General features: G+C 38.6%; 1 protein-coding gene across 3 annotated transcripts in view; it reads left to right on the top strand.

The window, feature by feature from the left end:
- The first annotated feature begins 3387 nt into the window (after window positions 1-3387).
- SHPRH (SNF2 histone linker PHD RING helicase) overlaps window positions 3388-23970 on the top strand; it is a 52606-nt gene continuing 32023 nt past the window's right edge. Inside the window, exons 1-12 of one of the 3 annotated variants that reach the window (XM_009813506.2) lie at window positions 3388-4029; window positions 4429-4558; window positions 9924-10142; window positions 10464-10542; window positions 11308-11458; window positions 13241-13346; window positions 13862-14118; window positions 14549-15244; window positions 18501-18752; window positions 19564-19642; window positions 21549-21712; window positions 21799-22055. In XM_009813506.2, the coding sequence (XP_009811808.1) occupies window positions 3388-4029; window positions 4429-4558; window positions 9924-10142; window positions 10464-10542; window positions 11308-11458; window positions 13241-13346; window positions 13862-14118; window positions 14549-15244; window positions 18501-18752; window positions 19564-19642; window positions 21549-21712; window positions 21799-22055 (3032 nt within the window). Of the gene's footprint in view, window positions 4030-4428; window positions 4559-9923; window positions 10147-10463; window positions 10543-11307; window positions 11459-13240; window positions 13347-13861; window positions 14156-14548; window positions 15245-18500; window positions 18753-19563; window positions 19643-21548; window positions 21713-21798; window positions 22056-23970 lie in introns of all 3 variants that reach the window. The other 2 variants (XM_059828347.1, XM_059828354.1) reach the window with 2 other exon arrangements.

Below are 23970 nucleotides of genomic sequence, written 5' to 3'. Positions count from 1 at the left end.
AAAAAAAAATCACCGTATTTTAAAAGGTTTTCCAATTTTCATATTTACAGCTGGTTTAAGTCCCCAACTGTGGATCTGCGTATTTCCCAAGAAGATAAATGTTTTCATAGTTTTTATTGAAGTGATATTTGTCATTAAAAATTCATTGGACTAATTTTGCCTTTTTGCAGTGCCAATTTCCCAGAAATCCACTCTTTAACTCACTCTTGTCACATGATTTAACAGACCTTTGTGTGCCTTTCTTTTCTCTCAACAGTATTTATGGATTGCATCAAGGTTTCCAGTGTCACCACTACTTTGAGAAACCATTTCTCAGTGTCACCTTTCCCTATGTGTGATTGCCCATGGAGACAAGACAGCATCTCCTCTGCTCCACCAGTTTCTAAACCCGATACACTTTTTAAAGCAACGACGCAAGCACCGTCAGTGCGAGTACTTGTGCTAAAAGTCACCAGAGCCAAAAGGCTTTTATTAGTTTCCCCCCAAATGGACTTTCTGCCATCACCCCTTACACAAACACCTGTCGCAGGGACCCGAAACACCTCACAAACCCAATGTGGGGCTGTAACCCACCCAATGCCCCCCGGCCTCGTTACTCAGGGGCATAACCCAGCCCATACCCCCCACCCCCGCCTCAGAAGGCTTCGCCTCAGGAGGACGGACCAACCTACGAGGCCGCAGCCAGGCACACACACCCGCCAAAGCGCCCCCACTCCCACACCCGCTTGCGCCTGCGCACACCGCCAATGACGTGCCAGCCTCCTTCTTGATCCTCCCTCAGCCACGCCCCACTGAGGGCGAAGAGCGTTTTCCCCGCCCCCTTACCCGGGGTCAACGTCTGCGCCTGCGCTGCTCTTCACCCTCACGTTGCTTTTTCCGCTGGCGTGGGGGGCGGGGAGAACTGTCACCTTCTTTAGATCCCATTGGTCGCTGGCCGGGCCAGGGCGGGTGCGTGCGCATCCCCGTGCCCCGCCCCCTGCGCGCCACTGCGCGGGAGGTCCTTCCGACTTTGCCCGCGGCGGAGGGGTTGCCATCCCCCCCGCCCCGCTCCCCGCCCCAACCAGCCCCCCCCGCTGCCGCTGCGCGGGGGGGCGCCTGCCCCGAGCGGGGAAGGAGCTGTGGCCGCGAGGGCAGGCGCAGCAGCGTTGCGCCTTCGGTATGTCGGTGGCGGTTGTCTCTGCTCCCCCCTCCCCTCCCCTCCCCTGCGCGGCTCCAGGGGCCGCAGCGGGGGGCCGCACCCCGGGCTCGGGAGGCCGATGGCCGGCCAGTCTGTCTGCCTGCTCGCTCTGCGCGCCTGGCGACCTACTGGCCGCGGCGCGGCGGGGCGGCCTTGCCGCGGCCGGCTGCGGGGTGGCGGTACGGCCGCGGCGGGGCTGGGCGGCCCGGGGGCCTGGGCGGTAGGTGCCCCGGGCCGGCTGCTCGTTTCTCGCCTGGCCTCACGGGCCGCCTGGTAAGCGCGGCGGTGGGCAGGCTCACGGCAGCCTCTTCGACCTCTCCGGTAGCAGCTGTCGCGGGAGTGCTGAGGAGTACGCTGCTTGCTGAGGAGCGGCGCCTCCTTTCCGACTGCCGGGTCGGGTGGGGACAAGGAGACCTGTCCGCGGCCTGGCGACGGAGCGGGCCGGGGCGGGGGGCAGTGGCACCGGGGGCGGGGAGGGGAGGGGAGGGGAGGGGGGTCACAGCCGCGGGCTGCTTGGCCTGGCGTTTGCGCGCGGCTGTTACCCAGGCCCCGGAGGCCGCGCTGGCATCGGCGCTGTGTTACCTCTCCAGACCGCCACAGGTGCTTCACGTGCTTCTGCTTGCGGGTTTGTTGCTTCACGTTGTAGACACGGTCGCCTCTTGGCCACAGGAGTTTTAAGCAGATCTGCTCTAGTAGAGCAGTTCTCTCTAGTTTTCACAGCAGAGCGTGGTGCTGAAGTTGGTGTGCGCATACAGACCTGGTGATGCAGGAATCCTTTCTTTGGTTTAAGTGCAATGTTGTGATAAGTGTGCTCGCCGTTGGGTTTTGCTTCGTTTGGTGTCAGCAAGACTGCGTGCATGTGTATTATTCTGAAAAACGCCCGTGTTTCCTTTCCTTAATTCTGTCGTGTTTGAAATTCAAACACAGCAAGATTTGTATATTCCTGAACGTTTCTTTTGACTTTCATGAATTGTAAAATTTGAGGTCGGTTTGGTTTTTTTCGTAAGACCCTTTTAATATTATTCAGAATTATAGGAATTCTGCCCGGTTCCAGCATAAACCCTTTTAACATTAGGTTGTGGGATACTGGATTTAGTAGCTTAGAATATTTGCTGCTCATCTTCCTACACTTTTTTAAAAGTCGTATGCAGAAGCTGAATTGATGTGGATATCTAAATATTTTCCTGTCTTTATAGTGCTGTCATATGAGGTCATAAAACTATTGCTGTGTTCAGGCTCCCTTATAAAAACAGTATCTTTTTTAAAAAAAAGGTTACTCCTTGTTTGAGTATTTAAGCATGAGCATGTAGTTTTGAGTCTGTAGCTATTAGTTTCCCAGATGGGTCTAATATTCTGTAATCTGCTTCTTCATGTGTATTGTTTAGCATGCATACTTTATTTTCTAATATTTTATCCGCAAAATCTGTTCACTGCCCAGGTTCAGTCAAGGAGTTGGATGTGTATCTTGACTTAGCTTTGCAGTTAGTCAAAATCAGTAAGACTATGCGTTTAGCTTGCTGATTGGTCCCACTGAAATGCACAATAGGGTAAGTAAGGGCTCCGCTGCAAGCAGTTTGTATATCCAGGGACCTTCCAATACTAGTAGGAAGGTCATTAGGGACTTGTAAGGACAGAACTTGATAGCTTAGGCGCTAAACCATATTTTATGTAAATGGCAGCTTCAGACTAGCCCTGTGTCAAATTTGCTTAAAGTTTCATCTCAAGGTAGGCTTTGAAAGGAAGAGTTGTGTGTGTGTGTGTATTTTCCCCACATCTGCCTCTGAATCTCCTGTACCTCCTGCACTTTTGCTTGTGGAGTTTCTTTTGCTGTTTCCCTCCACCCCTGCCTTTGAGGGATTCTAGTACTTCTCTTTTTGTATCTGTCCCACAAGATTCTGAGTAACAGCTGTGAAATGTAGCATTCTTGTTGCTCTCTGTAGCTGTCTGGCAAAATGATAAGACATAGTACAAGGCAAACGCTTCATGTCCGGCTTTGTGTGATGGCACAGGGACAGGAGAGGCTCTGTAAAACTAAGTCTCTTTTGAACAGTTACATTTCTTAGTGCACATGTCTGTGTCCAAACCTCTTGCAAGTTTAGCAGCTACTGTACAGTAAAATTTCAGTGTGGGCATTTGATTTTGCAATACTTATTGCTGCCTAATTTGCTTCATCTCACAGAGACTGAAAATACTGTTGAGAAAACGACAAAATGAGTAGTCGTCGAAAACGTGCACCTCCATCAAAAATAGATGAGGAGAAGAAGAAGCAGCTCTGCTGGAATATGCATGAAGACCGGAGAAATGAGATGATAACATTAGATGATGAAATGACTAATGAGGACCACGTTCCAGGTCCAAGCACTTCTTCTGCACCCTTCATTGTTATAAATGATGATAGCACTGATGAAGATCTCATTCAAAAAGAAGGCAGTGGCTCAAAATCTGTTAAGTTTTTGACAGTTAATGATGAAGATGACTCTTATTCCATCTTGACTCCTGTGTCAATACAGCTAAATATTATAGTCTTGCCATACCGTGCGGATGAGTCATGGAAAGCTTTGTTAGGAGAATTTGCTCTTCATCTTCCTTCTGAGCAAATTCTAACTGACAAATTCCATGAAAGGAGCTTTACTTTGATGAGAGGAGACTCTGATGATCAGCTGCAGGTCTGTGTTCATGAAAGAAGTGAAGAGGAGCACAGTAATGAAACAAAAGAATACCTGGGTGCTTATGAACAACGTATTTTGGTGGAACCAACTTTAAGTGGTGAAATATTGGAAGGCTTGAGATGGTTGCAAAAGAAAAAGATAATTGGACTTTATCAAAGACCTGGAGAGGCACAAGCCTTAAAGGTATGGGTTCATATGTTTGTTTTGCATTTTAAAAGTTCTTTTTTGTTCAAAATATAAAATAAAAGCCTCCGAACAACGAAGTCTGGCAACTACCATATCTTTTTATAATGTGATGAAAATATATAGTTTCTACATGCTTATGTACATGTTTTCAGCATGTGTTTTCCTAAAAAATTCTTCTTAACTGTTGCAGCGTTAGTAATGCATTACCCAAAGGAATCACAAAGCTTTTAGCTGTAATGTACTGTATCCTCTATATGGTGATTTTAGTAGATTTGTTATATCTGTCTGCATCTGCTAATTTTCAAAGCACTGTTGTTATTTTCATACTCTTCTGTTTATATTATTCTTGTCATTCTAACAGTTAATTAAATGATTAACTGTATAACCATTTCACAGGTTGGAATTTACCTTCTGGAAGCTGGGCTAAGTAAACCAGAGTTTCTCAGTGATGGAGGTGGAAGACCCAAAAAAGCTCATCAGCTGATTCAAAAACTCATGGAAAGGTTCTATAGTTTTTTAATTCCAGGTAATGCAATTCAGTTGAATGCTGATGAATAATTTTTGTTATTAAAGTGTGTCTTTTTTTTTTTTTCCCCCAGTAGTTTTAAATGTAAGGGAAAATAGTAAGTTATTCCTGCCATCTAGAGCAACTTTATTTTCAAGGTAATACTATTAGGTAATTATCTCCATATTATTATCTGACCATTAATCATATGCTAATTAGTTTATGGTCAAATTACAGGTGATAATATTACTTCTCTACAGATAAGGCACTGAGGCACATAGAAGTTTGAGTCCTTAACTTTTTGGGAGTAAATACAATTTTCACTGATTCATATGGGTTGTTTGAACAGATCTACGGTAGTTTGTCTGAGTTACACAGGAACTGTTTAAAAACCCCAGGAATTAAATTTGGAAAGCTTTTGTTCCTGGTTTGGTGCCTAACACACAACTGTGGCAACAGAATTTCTGTTTGGTTTATATTGTAAAGCAGTTATAATGTAAACTACTACAAAATGCACCTTTATGACAGTTTTAAGAATACACCAATGCAAATTTACAAATATGGGCCTTGTCGTAATTTTGGAATTGAAGATATGTTTGCCAGATTATACTCAGTAGTGATACAGATTTTTAGGGTGATTAGTGACTGCTTTATGGTGTGATGGCTTAGGAGACTCTTAAAAAAACCAACCTTGGTCTTGTTCCTGAGTGTAGGGTGAATTCAAAATGTTAGTTGAAGACTGACTCAATAACAGTGACTGTAATATACTGAGTTTCAGTGTTTGTGCAGAAGCAACAGCAGCCTAGCACCCCCTGTATAAATGTGCTTAATTTCAAAAGGCAGAATTATATAAAAAATTAGGCAACTTGCTAAAGAGAATCTAAAAGGAAGAGTTGACAGAATAAAATGTGTACATCCATGGCTGCTGCAAAAAACAAACGTGCAACTGTCAGAAAAGACTTGAGATATATCAAAAGAAGGACCAGTATAACTAAGTATGTGGGGAAGGGAAGATATTGTACTTAAGAAGTCATCCTTCAAAAAACTGAGGTAATCTGACTGAAGTGTATTTGCCAGTCTAGGTTTAAAAGCACAATAAACCAGATCCAAAAAGAGGTCTGAAGAGTAAATAGTTTAAGATATAGAAATGAATAGTAATGTTTTTAAATGTATTAGGAGAAATACATTATCATAAATGCATTAGAAGCAGAATATCTGCCAGAGAATTCATAGACTTGAGATGATTAAGGCATATGAAAGAGTGCTCAAATAAAGTAATGCTATAGCAGGAAGCACAATTTTCTTCTCTGCATATCTTCTTATTGTGGAAGAGTTGGGGAAAGAGATTGTTTACGGACAAAATGAACAGTGGCCTGTTTTGAGATCCAAAAATAATTTTCTGCTGGAACTTGGGGCATTTGTCCTCAGTACGCTAAAGGACAGATTTTTAGGGTCTACATGGTTGAGCATAGCTTACAGGTGAAGAGACAATATAGCTTCTGAAAGGGAAGACATGCCCCTTAAAGTTACTGGAGCAAGAATGTGGACCTGAGTGATTGGGTTGTTATGCCTTAACTTAACCTTTTCAGAAGCCGTAAGTGTGCATTATTTTTGACTACGTAAAATAGAGGGTGTGGTGAATAGAAATAAATGGTTGTTAATGTGTATGAAGATCACCAGTCGAGTCCTACAAAGGCATGTGCAGCTTAATGCTTAATGCTTTGGAAATACAGTGATTGGTGAGATGGTGTCATCAACAAACTTTAAATGTACAATTCAGCATAATAGAGATGCAGAACAACTGAAAGCTTGCAAGCAGATTAGGCAATGGAGATTCAGTATAAATTCAATATAGATAAATATAAAGCGATGCAGAAGAAAAAAATCCTTACTGCACATTAGAAAACAATGGTGGCCTCTTTGCTAACTGTTGCAACTATGGTTGTAGTTCAGTAGGTAAGTGTATAGCTCAGGAAATGCATCAACTTAATGTTCAGTGTCAGTCAAGCCAAATCAAAGGTAAAGAATTGTCCTGAAAGTAGTAGAGAACAAAACAGGATTGTTAAACCACTGTATGAGTCCGTAGTGTGCATTATGTTGTGCTCCAAATTCAGAAATAAAGCATGTCACAGAAATGGAAAAGATTTGGGAGGGAAGACCCCAGGCAGTTACACACTGTGAAACCAGTTACATTTTCTAACAGTTTTTAAGCACGTACTTTTTGATATAGCATAAAAAAATATAGCCTTGAGTCTATGCCGATGAATGCGTTCCTCGTAAGAAGCGTAAGTTGTTTTCCATTTCTAGCAACTTAGTCTGTGTTTGAATTTCACCTGTTTTTAAACACAATTAGTTAAAATTTTTGTAAAACTGCATATAAGTATGTATTTTAACATATCCATCTAAAATGAACTGTACACAACAACGTGCCAAGATAAGGCTTCTCGTTCTCCCCATTGATGAGCAAATTCTTGTGTTAATAGAGCTGCGCACAAGGATTTACACAAATAAGGGACATGACCTCTCTATCACTACATTTAATTTTTATGTATTTGTTTTCCTCAATGTACTCATCCCATTTATGTCCTTCTAGATGGTTTTGAGACTCTGTGGCAGGAATTCCATCTCAAGTTATGGCAAGCATAGGATAGACACATTAATGAACCTGCAAAAGAGTGACAAAATATTTAATATGCAGAAGCTTCATGAGTTGTGAATGTTAATTGTAGAGTTAAACACTTTTTTTGAGAAATCTGTTTACAGAGATTTCTTTTGTTTGCTTTAATAAATAGCTGGTTTTATAATAGCTTGTATCCTGTATCTGCTGTGTAATATTACATGTCGCTTCTAGTTGCTTCAGTGAACACACAGGCATAGATCACTTATAGATGCAGCTAGCTGTTTTCCTAATATGAAAAACCCCATAGTCTTTATAATTAAAATTTAAAAAACAGACGAAAACGCGTGTTGAATTGCTGTTTGTTCTAGTGAATGGTAAATGTTTCGGAGTTTGTTTTCCCATAGTGTCATGGAACTATAGTATGACATACAGTAGCATGGCAATAGCATATACAATATACCATTTTCCTTCAGTTTTCTTAAGAAGAATAAATGCTTTGTACAAAGAAAAGGTTTTTTTGGTCTTTGTATGACATTTTTTAATACCAAATGTGAAGCAACAAGTTTTCCATTAATCTAGAATAAAGGGGGAAAAGATTACATTTTCATTGATGTAGATATTCTTATACAGCAGTCTGGAAACTACCCTGCAGATAAAACGGAAAGATCCTACTGCAGATGCAATAGCAGAACTTTAGTCCGGTCATTGAAGGAGTTAAGTAGAATACTTGATTATGAAACATATCAGAGAATCTGAATTTTTAGAAAGTACAATACCATCTGTTTCTCAAAGGTAGAAAAATACTAAGGTGAAAGCTATGTAATTGAATTACATTTTGAAATGGTTGAAAGCGTAATTAAATATTCAGTGTTTAATAAGTAACTGAGAGAGAGGTAAACTTTCTTATCATCCTTTTAAAAATCCCTCTGCTACATGGAACCATTTAATCAGAAAAAAAATAATCTTTGAGAGAATGAACAAGAAAAGTATGGACAAAACATACCCAATTATATGAAAAAACATTTTACTTTAAAGTATATTGTAGTCTTTGCTCTCCTGTAAAATTCTGGATAAGACTTAGTTTACACAGAAGTCAATTTATTATGCTCCGAAATGTGAGATTTGAAAACTGTTATTTTAGCAAGTATGATAGGTGTCATTATAGATCAACTTCATTGATCAGAGTTATACTCTGCAATTACTTTAATTTCTCTGTTCTTTCCATGAAGTGAGCAACGTGTGTGAAAGGATCCCTTGGAATGGTTGCTGTAGTATATAAAGCTGCATGCTCTGCTTAGTGCTTTTCATGTGGTTGGAACATTAATAACCCCACCTGTGCACTCTGGTTGCCCTCTTTACATTACAAGTCTTCATATATACAGTTTTCATGAATTTACAGAAACTTAATGTCTTTCAGAATTCTCTTTTCCCTTGTGAAGCACTGGAGTTGTTCCATTGACTTAAAAGGATTAGGGGAGGGCACTGATGGCTGCCATACATAAGCACATCAGTTCCTGCGGTTTGTTTTGGAAACCGTTCTACACCTTCACCATTCATTTGAATGGAAGAAAGCTTTTGGTTTCTGTGAAAGAGAGTCCTAATAGCAAACCTTATTTTAAGGTTAAGCTCCTGGTGTTTGTTCCAGGTACATCTCCTCTTTGTTGGCACTGGGCATTGTAATTATAATTTTATTTAATTATGCCTGCCATTAGCTGTTTTCTCTTTTTATCAGTATATTATACCTTTAAATATAACTTAAGGTTGCTGTGCTGAAAATGCTGGCCTTGATTTGCTTCTAATTTTTTTTTTCTTTTGAGAAAAATTCTGCAAGGTAGCTTTATTTCCAATTCTAACTAGTGTTAGTATCTTTCTTTGAATGGTAGAGTTGTACAGCTGTTTTATTGGTACCAATATTTTTAATGTGAGACCTGAAACACTGTTAAAACTTGTCCTCTAAGTCTTTTGTTCCCTTATGTCAGTTTCCTAAATTGCTGACCCTTGAATTTTTCATGAATTTTTGTTCTACAATGCTTAAGTTCTGTGTATGCCCATATATACAAATTATGTGAAAAATATATAAGCACAAGGCCTTCTTTCCTAGAAGGTAGAAAAGAAGTGTAGGCTTTCTGTCCTAGAGGGTGTGTACTTCTCTTGAGGTGGGATTTTAATTTCTAAAGTATGCCTTGTCTGAATTTTTGCAATGATGCAAGTGGTGAGAATTTCGTTTGTCCTACTGCTACAATTTTCTTATCCAGATGGATAATTTAAAATTAACGTGAAAGCTCACTGAAGATAACCTCCTGGGTTTTTTAATATGTTATTTTATTAAGAAAGGCTTTACTTCATGAAAAATACACAAGTCCTTGACAACCCACTGTTTTTCCCCTTTCTATAAGATCATCGACCCATGTTAATATTTAAATCTGAAATGTGGGTTGTTTGTGGTTCTGTATCAGTTGGAAATGTTTAGTGAAAGGTCTTTATTAAATAAATAAGATGTGATCATTCTATCCCTAAATTCTAAAGGAAGAACTTTGCTGATTATGTATACCTTTGTGATCAGCATAGCATGTTAATGTTCAGGAGAGTAGTGCTCATTGTTTTCTACTGCTGCTAGCTGAGTCGGGTGCAGTCATGACATATGTTTAAATGATGTTTTGCTTTGCTTGCTTTCATTTGTTAACTAAGTATCTTGCAGCAAAATTTGCTGGAATGTTGACCAAAATTGATTTATAATGCGTGTCTTGCATTATATGGTGTATGCAGATGAGCTGGAGGAAGATGAGGAAGAATCTGACATGGAACTAGAGCGACAAAATATTGAAGAGCTTTATGACTTTGTAAGGCACACCCATCAGCAGGACATCCAGTTACTGAGAGAGGATGTGCAACATCCTGCATTAATTCCTATTCTGAGGCCATACCAAAGTGAGGCTGTGAACTGGATGCTTCACCGAGAGAACCTCACAAGCACTCCAAGCAGTGGCAAGTATATGGGTCTGGAAAACTTGCGTAATTGAGGGAACTGGCATTGTATTTTCAGCAGTAATGTTTTCTTGCTGTTTGATTAGAAGCTTTGTTAATTATTTCATTACTATTTTTATAGAAGCTGTTGTTTGGGTAGTACACTAAATGATAAACTAAACTTTGCTGAACAGCAGCTGATGTATCTTGTTGGTCATGAAGCACCGTGGAGGTAGACATCTGCTTTTTGTCTCCAAATGTCACACTAAGGCTGAGCAATTCTAAGCAGTGTGCTGTTTATAAAGTTCATGTTACTATTACGAGGTTTCTCTTTCTCTGTAGAAAGTGCACTACACTTCTTATGGCGGGAGGTCATCACTCTGGATGGAGTAAAAATCTACTATAATCCATTTACTGGCTGGTATGTTTTATAGTTCTCTCTTTCTGAGAATACCTCAAGGTTGCACTTTGTGAAAACCTTATTGGCAGCTTTTACCTGGAGGATATAAGATAATCCATAACTGTCGTTTTTCAGTTAGCAACTAAAGAATTAGAACAGTGGTATCCTTAATCTGAAAAAAAAGGCAAATTGAAGTATGTAATGCATCTTAAAGCTTTTTTTTCTTTCTTATTTAATTCTTCTTTAAATTTGTGGTTTTAAGATTAACATTTTTTTAAATTAGAGCATTGGCGGCTTCGACCTTCTGGTCCAATGTTTTTAAAATCTAAAGGAAGGAGGAAGTATAATGCTTTTTATTAATGTTGGGTATTGCATTATTAATTCTGTTTCACTTTTCTCATTAATTTGGTTAGAATAGAACCTTTTGATTGCTAGTTTGCTTTTTTTTCCCTGTATAACTTTCAGATCTTTAACACATGTGAATATAAATATATTTCAATTTTTTTGAGCCTAATGTGATGATATGCTAAGGTTAGTAAGGCAAGTCCTGTTAGGAGGGGGAAAAAATCCAAGAACTTCTGGCCTACATCTTTGTCTTGGTCAGGCGTGTACACCCAAACAGCTTGCTAGCTGTTGTCAATCTCAGCTTATCTAATAAAACGTATTGCCTCACCTTACGATCTTTGCCTTGCTGAAGCTATGCTGTGTGTGTCCCTGAACATGTGCTTCTCTGTCACACCATTCTATAGTTACTGACTTTCATTTGGGAATGTACTTGAATTTTAGTATTATCCGTGAATATCCGACTGCTGGACCCCAGTGGCCTGGAGGTATTTTGGCAGATGAGATGGGTCTTGGAAAAACAGTAGAAGTGTTGGCTCTTATTCTGACTCATACCCGACCAGACATTAAGCAAGATGATCTGACATTACCTGAGGTAAGAAAACTGGGATAAGATTTAGTACGAAGAAAATACTTTTCAGAATTAATGGAAATGCACTTCTCTTGGGTTTATTGCTTTCTGTTTTATAGAAGTCCAGATTTAAAGCTGGATTAACGTACAGTGAAAGTTTTTGCTTTGTAGGATCTGATGCTTGGTGGCATAAGTAGTGGAATGGTTTGCATGAGAAGCAATTGATAGTTTGCCATTGTTGAAGAGTGTTAGCAGGCAACTGCGCTGTTAGTAGGCTTTTGGTAGTTTACATGCACTCCAGGAGTGTATAACTTTGTAATTTAGTCTACTATGTTAGAAATCATTCTCCCCTTCACTTCATTGTATTGATGAGTATCAAATATCTATTAGACATACGGTCTGTGCTAAAATAGGGATGATTTAAATTCAGTGAATAAAGATTTTTGCTCCCCCTCTATTTCAGATAATAAATGGGCTTATTTAGCAACAGTTTTCCATCTTTTCACTTTCCTTATCATGCATCCTGTGAAAACTTAGCACATACACTAAACCCAAAAATTCTCTCTGAAGGGAGAGAACCTTTATCCTTAAGTAAACTCCTACCACTTCTGTGGGTTCCATCCTTTTGAATTCATGGCAGCCAGTTTCCTTGTACATCTGTTCATAATGATCTCTTGCCTTCTTGTAATTTTATCAGTTAAAAAGACCCAATTCTAAAAGAGAGAATACGATTCTTCTTAAATGTATCGGAGGACCAGCACTGAGGAGTGTGAAGAGGGGAGTATTAGCAGTGAAGCATCTGGACATCAACTGGCAACAATCGCTAGAGACCGTAGCATTTGGAGAGCTGGAGTTATGAAACTGTTTCATGATATGAGTAGTTGGGACAGACATCTTAGCTAATATTTTGGGATCTTTATGAACAGAATTATATGACATGGCGTGTGGCTAAAAGACACTATTCCACTCATCCAGAAGGCCCCTTGTTATCTGTATTTTTCTTGTCTTCAAACATAAAATGTCTTTATATGATGTCCTGAAAAAAACCCAAAAGCACTTTATTCCAACAGACACTTTCTGGATGACTCCTGGCATGTGTAAGTCAATGTCTGAGTTACTCCAAGTATTTCAACTCACTGTAGGGCTCACAGTGTCTGGAACTTCATTGCAGTTACTGTTTAAGAACTCTGCAAAGCAACCAGTTGGACAGGGCAGAGTGAAGTGTCAATGAATACAGGTATAAAACAATTAATTGTAGAAATATTGGCACTGCATTTCTTCCAGCTTTGGGATTCTTTTTTATATCCCGGTTCTTGAGTATACATCTCCTTGAATTAAATAACTATTCCTGAATCACTAATAATAGAGTAAATTTTTTGGGGGCAATCCCTAAAAAGAGAAACTTACTTGTTATACAACTAACTAGGGCTTTTCAATCTATATTGCTTACTTCCTTTTGTGTTTCTGGCTATATATTTTCCTCTCCCCATCAGTAACCTAGATCACTTACAGCTATAGATTCCTGCAACTTAATTCTGAAGTAGTGGAGGACCCAAGCAGCTTGCAGGGCTGCTCTTTTTGTTCTCAGCGTAGGGTGCCGAACACTGTTTGCCGAGAAACTGAACTGAATGGGGTATCACTCTGTACACTAAAAATGAGCTCTCTGAGCAAATTAGTGAGATCAGAGAACGTATCTGTGGCAGCTCATGCTTATTTTCAGATGTGAAAAGATGAATTAAGTTCAGAATTACTGTGAAGAGATGTGAGCTAATAACTATTTAATGTTGTCAATGTTGTCTGCATTAGGGTAAGCTCGTGAACTTCTTTGTTCCACCTCAACCTTTAGAAGGAAATAAAAAGAAAAAAACAAAGGAAATGGAGCTTAAATTGAAGGAAAAAATACAATATCCCAGTAAGTATTTATGATGACTTGTTAAATACATTTTGCTTTTGGCATAAGTCTTATATTGGCCACTGACTTTGAGTTCAAGGTTACTTTTCACTTCTGCAGAATGAAATGATTCTTTTGCTGAGCACTGTGATGTAGGATTGCATGCTACAAACAAGTGATCCACAGTTAAAAGTGAAGTTACCAACTCAGATCTCTGTGCTACACAGCTCCATGTAACTAAAGGTCGTTGTAAGACAGTTTATGCATTTAACTGAAATACACTGTCTTTTTATAAGCTTTAGTAAGAAAATTGAGGCACTTATTTCTATTGCTATTTAATGTTGTCTTAGAAACACTAAAAAGTAGCTATTTATAGGGCTACCTCGAGTAAAGCATTGTCAAAACTGCTGCGTGTCTTTGTTTTGCATTTTTTAGATAAACACAGTGTTTAGAGTTCCCTTAATATGCACGCTCCAGGGTAACTTTCATTTTATCTGATTTGTAAGGTTTTTTTTTTGCTTTGATTCTACATATAGGCTTAAGAGTGATGATATTAGCAGCTGTAAAGGAAATGAATGTGAAGAAAGGAGCATCCATTATTGCAATATTTAAGTACATCAGTGCTATATATAGGTATGACATACAGAGAAATAGACGACTTCTCAAAAGAACTCTAGAAAAACTAATCGCAGAACAAGTAGTGGAGCAAGTCAAAGGACATGGTCTGGCTGGGTCTTTCAAGCTGGGAAAGAATTACAAGGAACAGAAGAGGCGAGAAAAAACCAAAGAGCAGGTAAAACATCCTGCCATACTTCAAAGAAGGTTGCGAAGGCAGATCTTATTTCTACCAATTGCATACTATTCTCAGCTGTGTTGTCTGTGTGCACTAGCTCAGTGGCACTGGCTTATGGATAAAAATGAAGAAAACTGCAGCATTTGCTTTGACATTCATGAACAAAGAAGCAGAAATCATAAGTAGACCAAACTTCGGGCTAAGATATTAACTACATCTGTCATAAATCTTTTAAACTAGTGCTGTGGGGGCTGGCAGAGGTATTGTTCTTACTGTGAAGTTGTCTTTTAAACACTGGTAAACATTAACCAAATTCTCAAACTGAAAATTGATATAAAATCTTAGTATCTATGTCTTGATGTGTTTATATGTTCAAAAAAAGAAAAGGTGAGGAGAAAGTCTGATGTTCTTGGTTAATTTTATTTTGCAGATAGCAAGGACTTCAGAAAGCATTCAGAAGAAGCATTTGATTGATGCTAAAACTCAAACCAAAGAATCAAGAAACAGTGATGTCACTTCTGAAAATGTCCTTAAAACCCCTTTACGGGTGGATATCACCATGGAAGAACATGATTATTGTACAACTAGCAAAAGTAACAAGAGATCTGAAGCAGATCATGAGAACTCTATAAAAGAGAATAAAGTTAAGCAGGAAGCTGTGGTCCCAAAGTCTCCTGATTTGCATGGCAGCCTCCTTGTCTCCAGTGACGTGACCAGTCATCCTGATTTTGATGTTTCTAAAACTACAGCTGATGTCCAGCAGGAAATCCCAAAAGACCAGTCCTCACATTCCCAAGAACATGCCGGCAGTAGTGTACAACATACCAGTTCTGTATTTCCATTTAATACCTCTAAATATCGTTTTGAATGCATCTGTGGTGAGCTTGGATTGGCTGACTATAAAGCCCGTGTGCAGTGCCTGAAATGTTACTTATGGCAGCATGCAGAATGTGTAAACTACAAAGAGGAAAACCTGAAGATCAAGCCCTTCTACTGTCCCCATTGCCTTGTGGCAATGAAACCAGTTTCCACAGGAGCAACTCTGATAATTTCTCCAAGTTCTATTTGTCATCAGTGGGTAGATGAGATCAACAGGCATGTAAGATCATCTTCTCTTCAAGTTCTGGTAAGATTATATGGCTTCATATTCTGGAGAGTTATTTTATCAAGGCTTGGGGCTTCCTGTCTGACACTCTATATCATGTAAAGTTCAGGGGTTTCTTTGTCTTCTGTGTCAGAATTCTACATTTCTTGCTATTAGACCCATGCTTTGGCATCACATGGTGCATTGGTTTCCCAGAAAGACTGTCTGCATTCAGTTCTTCATTTTTTTCCTTATTAGTTGGTCACTGGGAGATGATAGAGTGGACTAGATACCTTCATGAAATGGAAGCAAATTTTGAGCAGTTGCAACAACAGGTGATTTCTGAGAGGGAAGGCTGTTTGTGGTTTGTTTGGTTTTTGGGTTTTTTTCTGAAAGATGACCAAGGAACTTAGAACGATCTAACTATGGGTGTTTTGGCAGTGTTGTCTCACTGTACATTTGCACCCAAGCAGCTCTCTCACAGTTGCTTCTCATTTCCTTCTAGATAAAAAAACAAATGTTTCAGTAGGTAAAGAGTGTACTTTTGAATTTCTGATTCTCAGGCAAAAGAAGTCTTGGGCCTTGGTGTTTACTGAGAATAACACCATTAAAACTTGGGCATTGTCTCTATAACATCTGCCAAATTTATTAGGATGTTGCTTATCTGGAGACCATGTATTGTCCTTTTACTTGATTTCGAATAGCTCTATCACTAAAACAAACATAATCATACATATAGTAACTACGGCTATACAGGATTTTTTTTAATATAGTTATCACAGTATTCAAGGGTAGCCATTGTCTTTTATTAATGATGTAGTCAAGTTCGGTCCTTCACATTTTTAGTAGGCAAGAACCTTTGTAATAATAAAGTGCTTTGAGAACCATAGATCCCTTAATATTTTTGAATAACAGTAGTAGTAGATTGATAAAGAGAAGAAGCTTTGTATTCAGGGATAGATCTGATACCTTCAGCTATCCTGCACAAATGCCCAGCGTATAAATGAATTCTAGGCCTCCAGTAAGACATTTGTGTGAGCAGTCTAATTAGCTTTAGTGCAGCAACTAACAAATTTGTAAACCTTGCCATTTTTGTAGCACCCAGTCCAAGTTTTATACCAGTTTTGATGAAAACTGTCAGAAATAGATTTTCATGGTAAGAGTAAAATAGCTTAAATACTGAATGTCAGTACTTTAAGCTGTGTGACGCCTTCCATTCTAAGACAGTTTTCATTTTCTTTTAACTGCCAACTGTAAGTCATCCAGACTTGCTTTCAGTGTTGCTTCAAAATGAACATTTGTTGGGTTTTTTTCTGTAAAGTTAAAATGAAAATAGTGCAGATGTTTCAAAGAACCAGTTTCCCATGTTAATAGGTTTTGCATTGCATGTGAAGGGTGTTTTTTATTCTTCCAACTGCTTACAACCCATGGGAAATTATAATAGTTTTATGTAATAGAACAAGAAATTAAAATTTATCAGTAGGTCTTGCTTTGTGGCAGGTTGTATTTTCCTGCTGCTGTGAAAACAACTAAAACTTGGCCAAGTTATAAACCTCCAGAAAATCTGTTCATAAATACTTGGAAGAGATCATTAGACTTCGACAGCTATTTTTTCCTTCTTAACAGTTGCTTCAGTGAGCATGCTCTTTTTTTTTTCCTTTTTTCCACCTCCCCTTCTCTCTTTCGTTCATGTGCATTGACCTGTTGTCACACTCTGAACAGAAATTTTCCACAAGTGTATCTTGCAGTTGACAGAAACACTGTTGCCGTAGGCACAAATTTAGAGGAAGATTATTACTGGAAGAAAAAGTACAGTTAACAGTGAAATTAACAGGGAAATCATATGCTAATCATCAAAGAGTAAAGAGGGGGGAAATCAACTAAGATTTTATAGGGTCACCTTAATTTTGGTATTTTTAACTATTAGTTGTGTGAATTAAGAGAACATTAAAGTTTGTGACACTGCGGGACTGAAAGACGGTGTGATTTTCTTAAATGGTAAAAGTGTTTGTAGGTAGTTGCAGATAAACAGTAAACAAGCTAGTCCATTCTTATATAATAAGTCATGAACTTGCAGAATGAGAGAGGAATAGGAAGATGCTAGCTGTTTGAAGATGAGACTAGAATGTAGATTATTTCTGAAAAAGATAGGGGTATTCCTGTATCTGTCAGAAGAAAGCCTTATCTATTTTAATATTGTGATTAATATACAGATCTAGAGTGTTAAGAAGTAGCCAATGATAAAATGCTTAAAGTAAGCAATGGGTGCTTTTGAAGTAGGTTCCCAAAGTAAATTGGAAGCAAGAGAAGAAGTTTGTATGAGAAGGAAAAAAAAGGTGATTGATGTATAGCTCTGGTAATAATTGTTCTTAGTAGCTAAAAATCCTGGAGATGAGAAAACACTCCTATTCTAAAAATATGTTTTTATTGTGTACTGTACCACACGTTATTTAAAATTTTAACATGTTTTAGTATTGTAAGTATATTGGGACTCATATGTGCTGGATTTATTTTCTTTAGATGTAGAATGCTACCAGGGGCAAGCATATAGTAAAATGTTTGGTTTAGCTTGTTAATTTTTTTTATTTAAACTGCTGTATGTTTCCAAAGGGATTATGCTTAAAACGAGGAGGGAGATGAGAAAAATACTTCTGATATTAGAACAAATGTCAATATGAAAGGTTTATAATAATATTCCGTTGGTACAGAGGCGTTGTTTCTTACTAGGGTATTCTTTCTATCTCATGAGTCTCTGTAGAAATCTGTTTTATAGATAAAACATTACCCAGAGTATCATTTCTGTTTTTTAAATATTTTGCTGCATACTTCTGTCTTTGCCTAATCATCTGTGAAACTTGGGGCGCAAGGGGGGAGAAAGGTAATACATCTACAGTACAGGAGAGGAGAGGACCGGACATGTAACACTGACTTACATAATGTTGCTCCATACAACATTACAGAATACTTAATCTTGCAAACAACTGTTGCAACAAATAGCTGTTGTAGAAAATACTGAAGTCCCCTTTTCTTCAAAGGAGAAAAAAAATGTTTTGCGAAGATATAAATAATCATACATAAAAATTTTGCATCAATGTCTGTATTGCATTTATTATCTCTGTTACTTATATGTATTTCCCACTGTACTACTGTATGAATATAGGTTTTATGAATGGTTTCATGTTATATGAGCAACACTGCTAAAAGCATGCACGTATTAAGCTGTACTGGTATTTTAGCATTTTTATTAAAGTGTCTCTTCATTCTTTGCTGTTGTGCTATTGAATACAAACCTATGTAGGTGTATCAAGGTGTGAAGAAGCATGGCTTTTTGCAGCCACACATGTTGGCAGAGCAGGAGGTGGTTATCACCACATATGATGTCCTCCGCACTGAACTGAACTATGTAGATATACCCCACAGTAACAGTGAAGATGGGCGCCGTTTCAGGAACCAGAAGCGGTACATGGCTATCCCAAGCCCCTTAGTAGCAGTGGAGTGGTGGAGGATCTGCCTTGATGAAGCGCAAATGGTTGAATGTACTACTGCAAAGGTATGACATTCCCGGTCATACATTTATTTAACTGGAAAAGGTTTTGACAAGCTTATTGTAAATAATGCAATACACTTCCCTCTCCCCGTCTTAATGTTCAGTGCACTCAGGTAATTTGTCCTTGCAGCTTGTTCTTTAGAAGTGAATTTCCTGTTGGAGATATTTACTATTAAATGGTTCTTCTGTTGGAATTTTGGCAGACTGTGAAGTATACCCAGCTCAAAAAATACTTGACATAATCTATACCGACAGTTTAAAGAACTAGGTCATCATGTTGTATATGGTGTTTGATAGTTTCAAACAAGACACTGGCCTGTTCAGTGACATGGTTCAGAGGCATAGATATGTCCTTTGGGTCTAGAAGCTAAAATAGTCAGCAGTCTGTCTGCAAACTCTAGGGCTGCAGTCTGCAGAGGGAGATTATTTTAGTTAGTATTTGTCGAGTCTTTTTGTCCAAGACAAGAAGACAAAAATGCTGCTTACATAATGGCTTACGGGCTTTAATGTTTTAATTTTTCTTTTTTACGTACAGTTTCTTTTGCTAACTGTTTGCCTTCTGTGAACCCTTAACTACACTTGATTACTTGGAAGTGGATATGGCTTTTTTCAGCTTTCAGTTACCTTGAAAAAAGCTCAATAACTTTATACACATTTTTATAATACATTGTACCAATGCTGCTTATAGGTCTGCTAATCTTACATACTGAAAAGATGTTCAGACTTCCCAAAAATAAAGTTCACGTGTTTTCAGACTGTGTTCCACTCTGTCTGTTTTTCCTTTCCTACCATTGGTTCTATCTTCTTTTGCTAGGCTGCTGAAATGGCACTCCGTTTAAGTGGAATCAATCGCTGGTGTGTTAGTGGCACTCCTGTGCAGCGAGGATTAGAAGGTGAGATTTTATGTAGCCATGTCATCTGTGGGTTCTCCTTATGCTAATAATTAGGTAGTGGTTTGAAGCAGTTAAAATGTCTGTTAGTTTTGCTCTGAATTGCTTAGGTACTCTGACTTGGTAAGCCATAAACCTTAAGCATGTAATAAAGCCATGAATAAATGTATCAATATAAAAATTGCAGAGCTGAAATCTTTTTTATCTCCCTGAGTTAGGCAAATACTTCGGGGAGCAGAGAAGCTGTATGTCGAACAGCTGACTCAAGTCTGTTCTTCAATTTTCACTTAGCAGAGTGGATAAATATTAACCCTTCTCTATTGCAGCTAAAGGTGGTCTGCTCTGGTTACAGAACCTAACCGTTCTGGTTACAGAATCTAACTGTCAAATACAGCAAGCAAAGCTGTATTTGCTTTTTGCGTAGCCCTGTATGAATCTACTGTGGGCATCAACTGCAATGAATATAAATTCTAAAAATCATACTAAAGCTTTATGAAACTGTCTTAAGTCGTTATGTAAGGACTTGATGAATTGAGATGTGTGGAGGAAAGAGCTGTATGTTAGCAGGTGTCATTTTTATCTTGTCCTTTTTGTGAGGTACTCAGTTTCTGTAGACAGGCTTCAGACAGAGAGAAAAAAAGAAAGGGAACTGACTAACTTCTCTATCTCCCTCTGTTCTTTGATGGATGTAGCAATATGAGGGAATGAGTTTGAAAGTGGATAAATCAATGTAAGCTTTTGTGAACTATTGTTCAGATACCAAACTATTATAAAAGTCAATATTCTAGATGAATTAATTATGGAATTGTGGAATAAATTTATAAATACACATAATAGTTGTGAGAACACATAGTTAATAAAGCAAACACTATAGAAGGAAGTGACTGATTTGACTGTCATGATTAACTTGTTCAAGTCCTTATGTGTGATAGTGTTGATTTAATACATATCGGAAATGTCATATTGTCTATAATACATGTTGGCCAGGCGCTCAGGCTATATTGAGGCAGCCCCCTTCACATGGTGGATGAAAACTGCTGACTAATTTGAATCTGAGCCGCTGCCACTGTAATAAAGTGGGATAGGACCTCTGGGTAAACAATTGCTTCCTGCATAGAAATGATTCCCAGGATTTTTCTTCCCCTGGTCTATGATGTATTTGGTGGATGTCTTGTGGCTCTCAGCTGAATACCAAAATTACCATAAAGCTAAAAGAATGAAGAATGTAGCCACCAGATCTTTAAGAACTATCTGTAAGATACCATCATATATTTCTATTTCTGCATTGACCGCATGCAGCATTTAAATGTCTGCTTCTGTAGTTTTCCAGTAAGATTTAGATACAAGCTTAAAGTTAGTATGTCCTTAAATTTCATCCAAAAAATGATGGGTTTCTGAATTGGGCAGATTTAGCAAGCTGTATTCTCTCAATTAGTAAGAAAACAACAAAAGTGTGTTTTACTAATTTCTTTGGCCTTAGTAGAAAAGTGAAAGTCTTCTGAATTGCAGCGCCTTTTAGGATGGTAGGCAACAGACAGTTGGTACACAGCAGGCTGTGAAGTGATGATACTGAGCAATACTGTTTTAGAAAAACCTGGCAAACTCAGGTAACCATATGCAATCATGTAAGTACTGCCTCTCACCTCTGCTCTGAATAGGTTTAAATTCATCAGTCTGTTCTGCTAAACTTGAAATTAGGAAAGTGTCTCACAAACAGTTATATTCCAGCAAGTTCTATGAAATTCAACAACTAGCTTTAGCTAATTTGGTGAGGGAATGACTGGAAAACAAGTGGAAAAGATAATAGCTGGCTGCTAACCATTGTATGAAAGTTAGGGTTTTTTTTGCAGGCATATTGTGAAGCATTAAAACACAAACATCATACTAAAACACTTTCTTTTCTTGGCAGATCTGTATGGATTAGTCCTTTTTCTTGGAGTTGATCCTTACTGGGTCAAACATTGGTGGGACCAACTTTTGTATCGGCCTTATTGTAGGAAAAACCCTCGGCCTCTCTACAGTCTAATTGCCAAGATAATGTGGAGATCAGCAAAGAAGGATGTGATTGACCAAGTAAATAAGAGTTTTGAGTTTTTAAATTCCTGAACAACATTTATCAATACCTTTATTTGCAAATTACTTTTCTTTTTTACTTGCAGATTCAAATCCCGCCTCAGACAGAAAATGTACACTGGCTTCACTTTTCTCCTGTGGAGAGACACTTCTATCATCGCCAGCATGAGGTGTGCTGCCAGGATGCATTGGCAAAACTCAGGAAGATTTCGGACTGGACTCTTAAGCTTAGTAGCCTAGATAGAAGGACTGTGACTTCTATTCTGTACCCTTTGCTGCGGCTGAGGCAGGCCTGCTGTCATCCACAAGCTGTTAGGGGAGAGTTCTTGCCATTACAGAAAAGGTGAATTTCTGTCACTTCTTAAATGGCTTGCTTTATCCAAAGCAAAACTCTGATTGTCCGTAATGGTGCAAGATCTTGTACAGTTCTCAAACAAGCCTAACTTTAAGCTTCTTTAGTTAAATGTGCAACTGTGGCACACCAAACTATCTGATCTCGAAAGCTGAATAGGATGCAGTAGGGTAGTTAGTGTAATTGTTGTGTTAAAGAACATAGTACTGAGAGACTGTTGTTTGTGCAGCAGCATTTTAACCTCATGATGCTGGTGGATACTAGGGTGTTGCAGGTGACACACTGAGTGTGAAATAAAACAGATTCTTTCTCAGTTTTAAGTAAGTCCACTGATTTTCTTTCTCTTATAAAACTCATGTTCATAAATGAGAACAATGAACAAAGTGAATAAACAGAATAGAATAATTCCTTAATTTAAAGAAAATGTTGTTAATGTGGGGTTTCAGAATTTGTAAATGTAGATCCAAACTTGAAAGCTGTTCAAATGCTTTTTTTTTTTTTTCTCTTTTTGCACACTTTCAAGATCGTCTTCCTCACAAGTGCCCTGCGAATACCAGTTTGGTCTCAGCCTTTGTTAGACCAAAAACATGTTGCTAGCACTTTTTGCAAAATGTAGCGCTGCTTTTTCAGTCAGTTAGACGGGAGTTGTGAAAGAACAGGCTGTTTCCATTCCAGACTCTCAGAACACTGTCTATGTTGTTTCTTTTTTAAGCTACAGATAGGGAAGAACTTAAACTTTTAACACTGCCAGTGTTATTTCTACTGTTTCCTGCTCTTGTTCATCCATTCTATTCGGTCTCCTTCTATCCTTTTATGAAGTTTTGTGTCCTACTCCTTCCCGTTTCTCATACAGGGAACCTCCAGCACCTAAGCAGCTATAACTGACTTTGCACCTACTTCAGCAGGGACCAATAATAGGCACTGTGCTGTAGCACTTTCTGCTAGTGTGGAGGCAAGAACTCAAACATGGGAGAAACCAATATTCCCACCAGCCCATACAAGATCATTTGCATTAAAATGAGCCAGTGGATTACAAATGAAATGTGTAAACTGAGCTGAGTATGCTGGGGACAGCTTAGTACTGTGTTGATTTTTCGTGGAATGCTTGCAGAGTGACAGCTGCATAGTAACTGTGGTGGAAAAACTAGCAATGAAAATTAATTCTTTCTCAAAATGTTATGTACAAGGAAAAGTTGTTTCCCAGCACTATTTACATATCTTTTTTGTGAACCAAGCTTGACTGCAGCAGTGGACGTTCCCAGAACAGAGGTATTTGTCTCCTGGCTTTGGGTATGTGTGTGAGAATAATGAAGAAATTCAGTGCTAGGAACTTTGATGAAGAAGAGAAATTTACTGAAACAAGAAAGTTGATACTGGAGCATATGTATAAGAGAAACTGGCCAGAAAGAAGAAAGCTGAGTTTGGAGCATATTCAATGCTAGGTGACTTTTTTTCCTACCTGTGTAGTGAAGACAGTAAATGAGAACATCTACTCAGCAAAAATATAGCCCTCAAAAGGGAGTTTTCTAGGCTCCTCTAGTTACATTGAGTAAAAACCCCTTCTTTTTGTCTTAATTAGTGGTCTCAGGCTATGTATCAAATTGCAGACTTTGTATGTACATACTTCTGCTTTTATAATTTTTCTTAAAACTGCAGATGGTTTTGAAAATGAAAGGTAAGTAGTAGTAGTAGAAGTATCAGAGTATGAACAGCAGGTGCTATGTGTATTTGCCAATACCTCTGCAGAATTCAGCTAATTATAAATAGCAATTATATTGATTTAAAGCCTGCTCTAGTGTAACACTGTAGTGTAAACTCAAGGAACAGTTTCTGCAAATGGAGCAGTGTTGCAAAGAAGGTTAAATATAGGCTTAGTCAAGGATACCCTTCCAGCATACCTTGGGCC

This window comes from Gavia stellata, chromosome 2, assembly GCF_030936135.1.
Source record: "Gavia stellata isolate bGavSte3 chromosome 2, bGavSte3.hap2, whole genome shotgun sequence".
NCBI lineage: Eukaryota > Metazoa > Chordata > Aves > Gaviiformes > Gaviidae > Gavia > Gavia stellata.
Note: the sequence above shows the minus strand (reverse complement) of the source record. Positions and strands in the feature narration are given on the sequence as shown.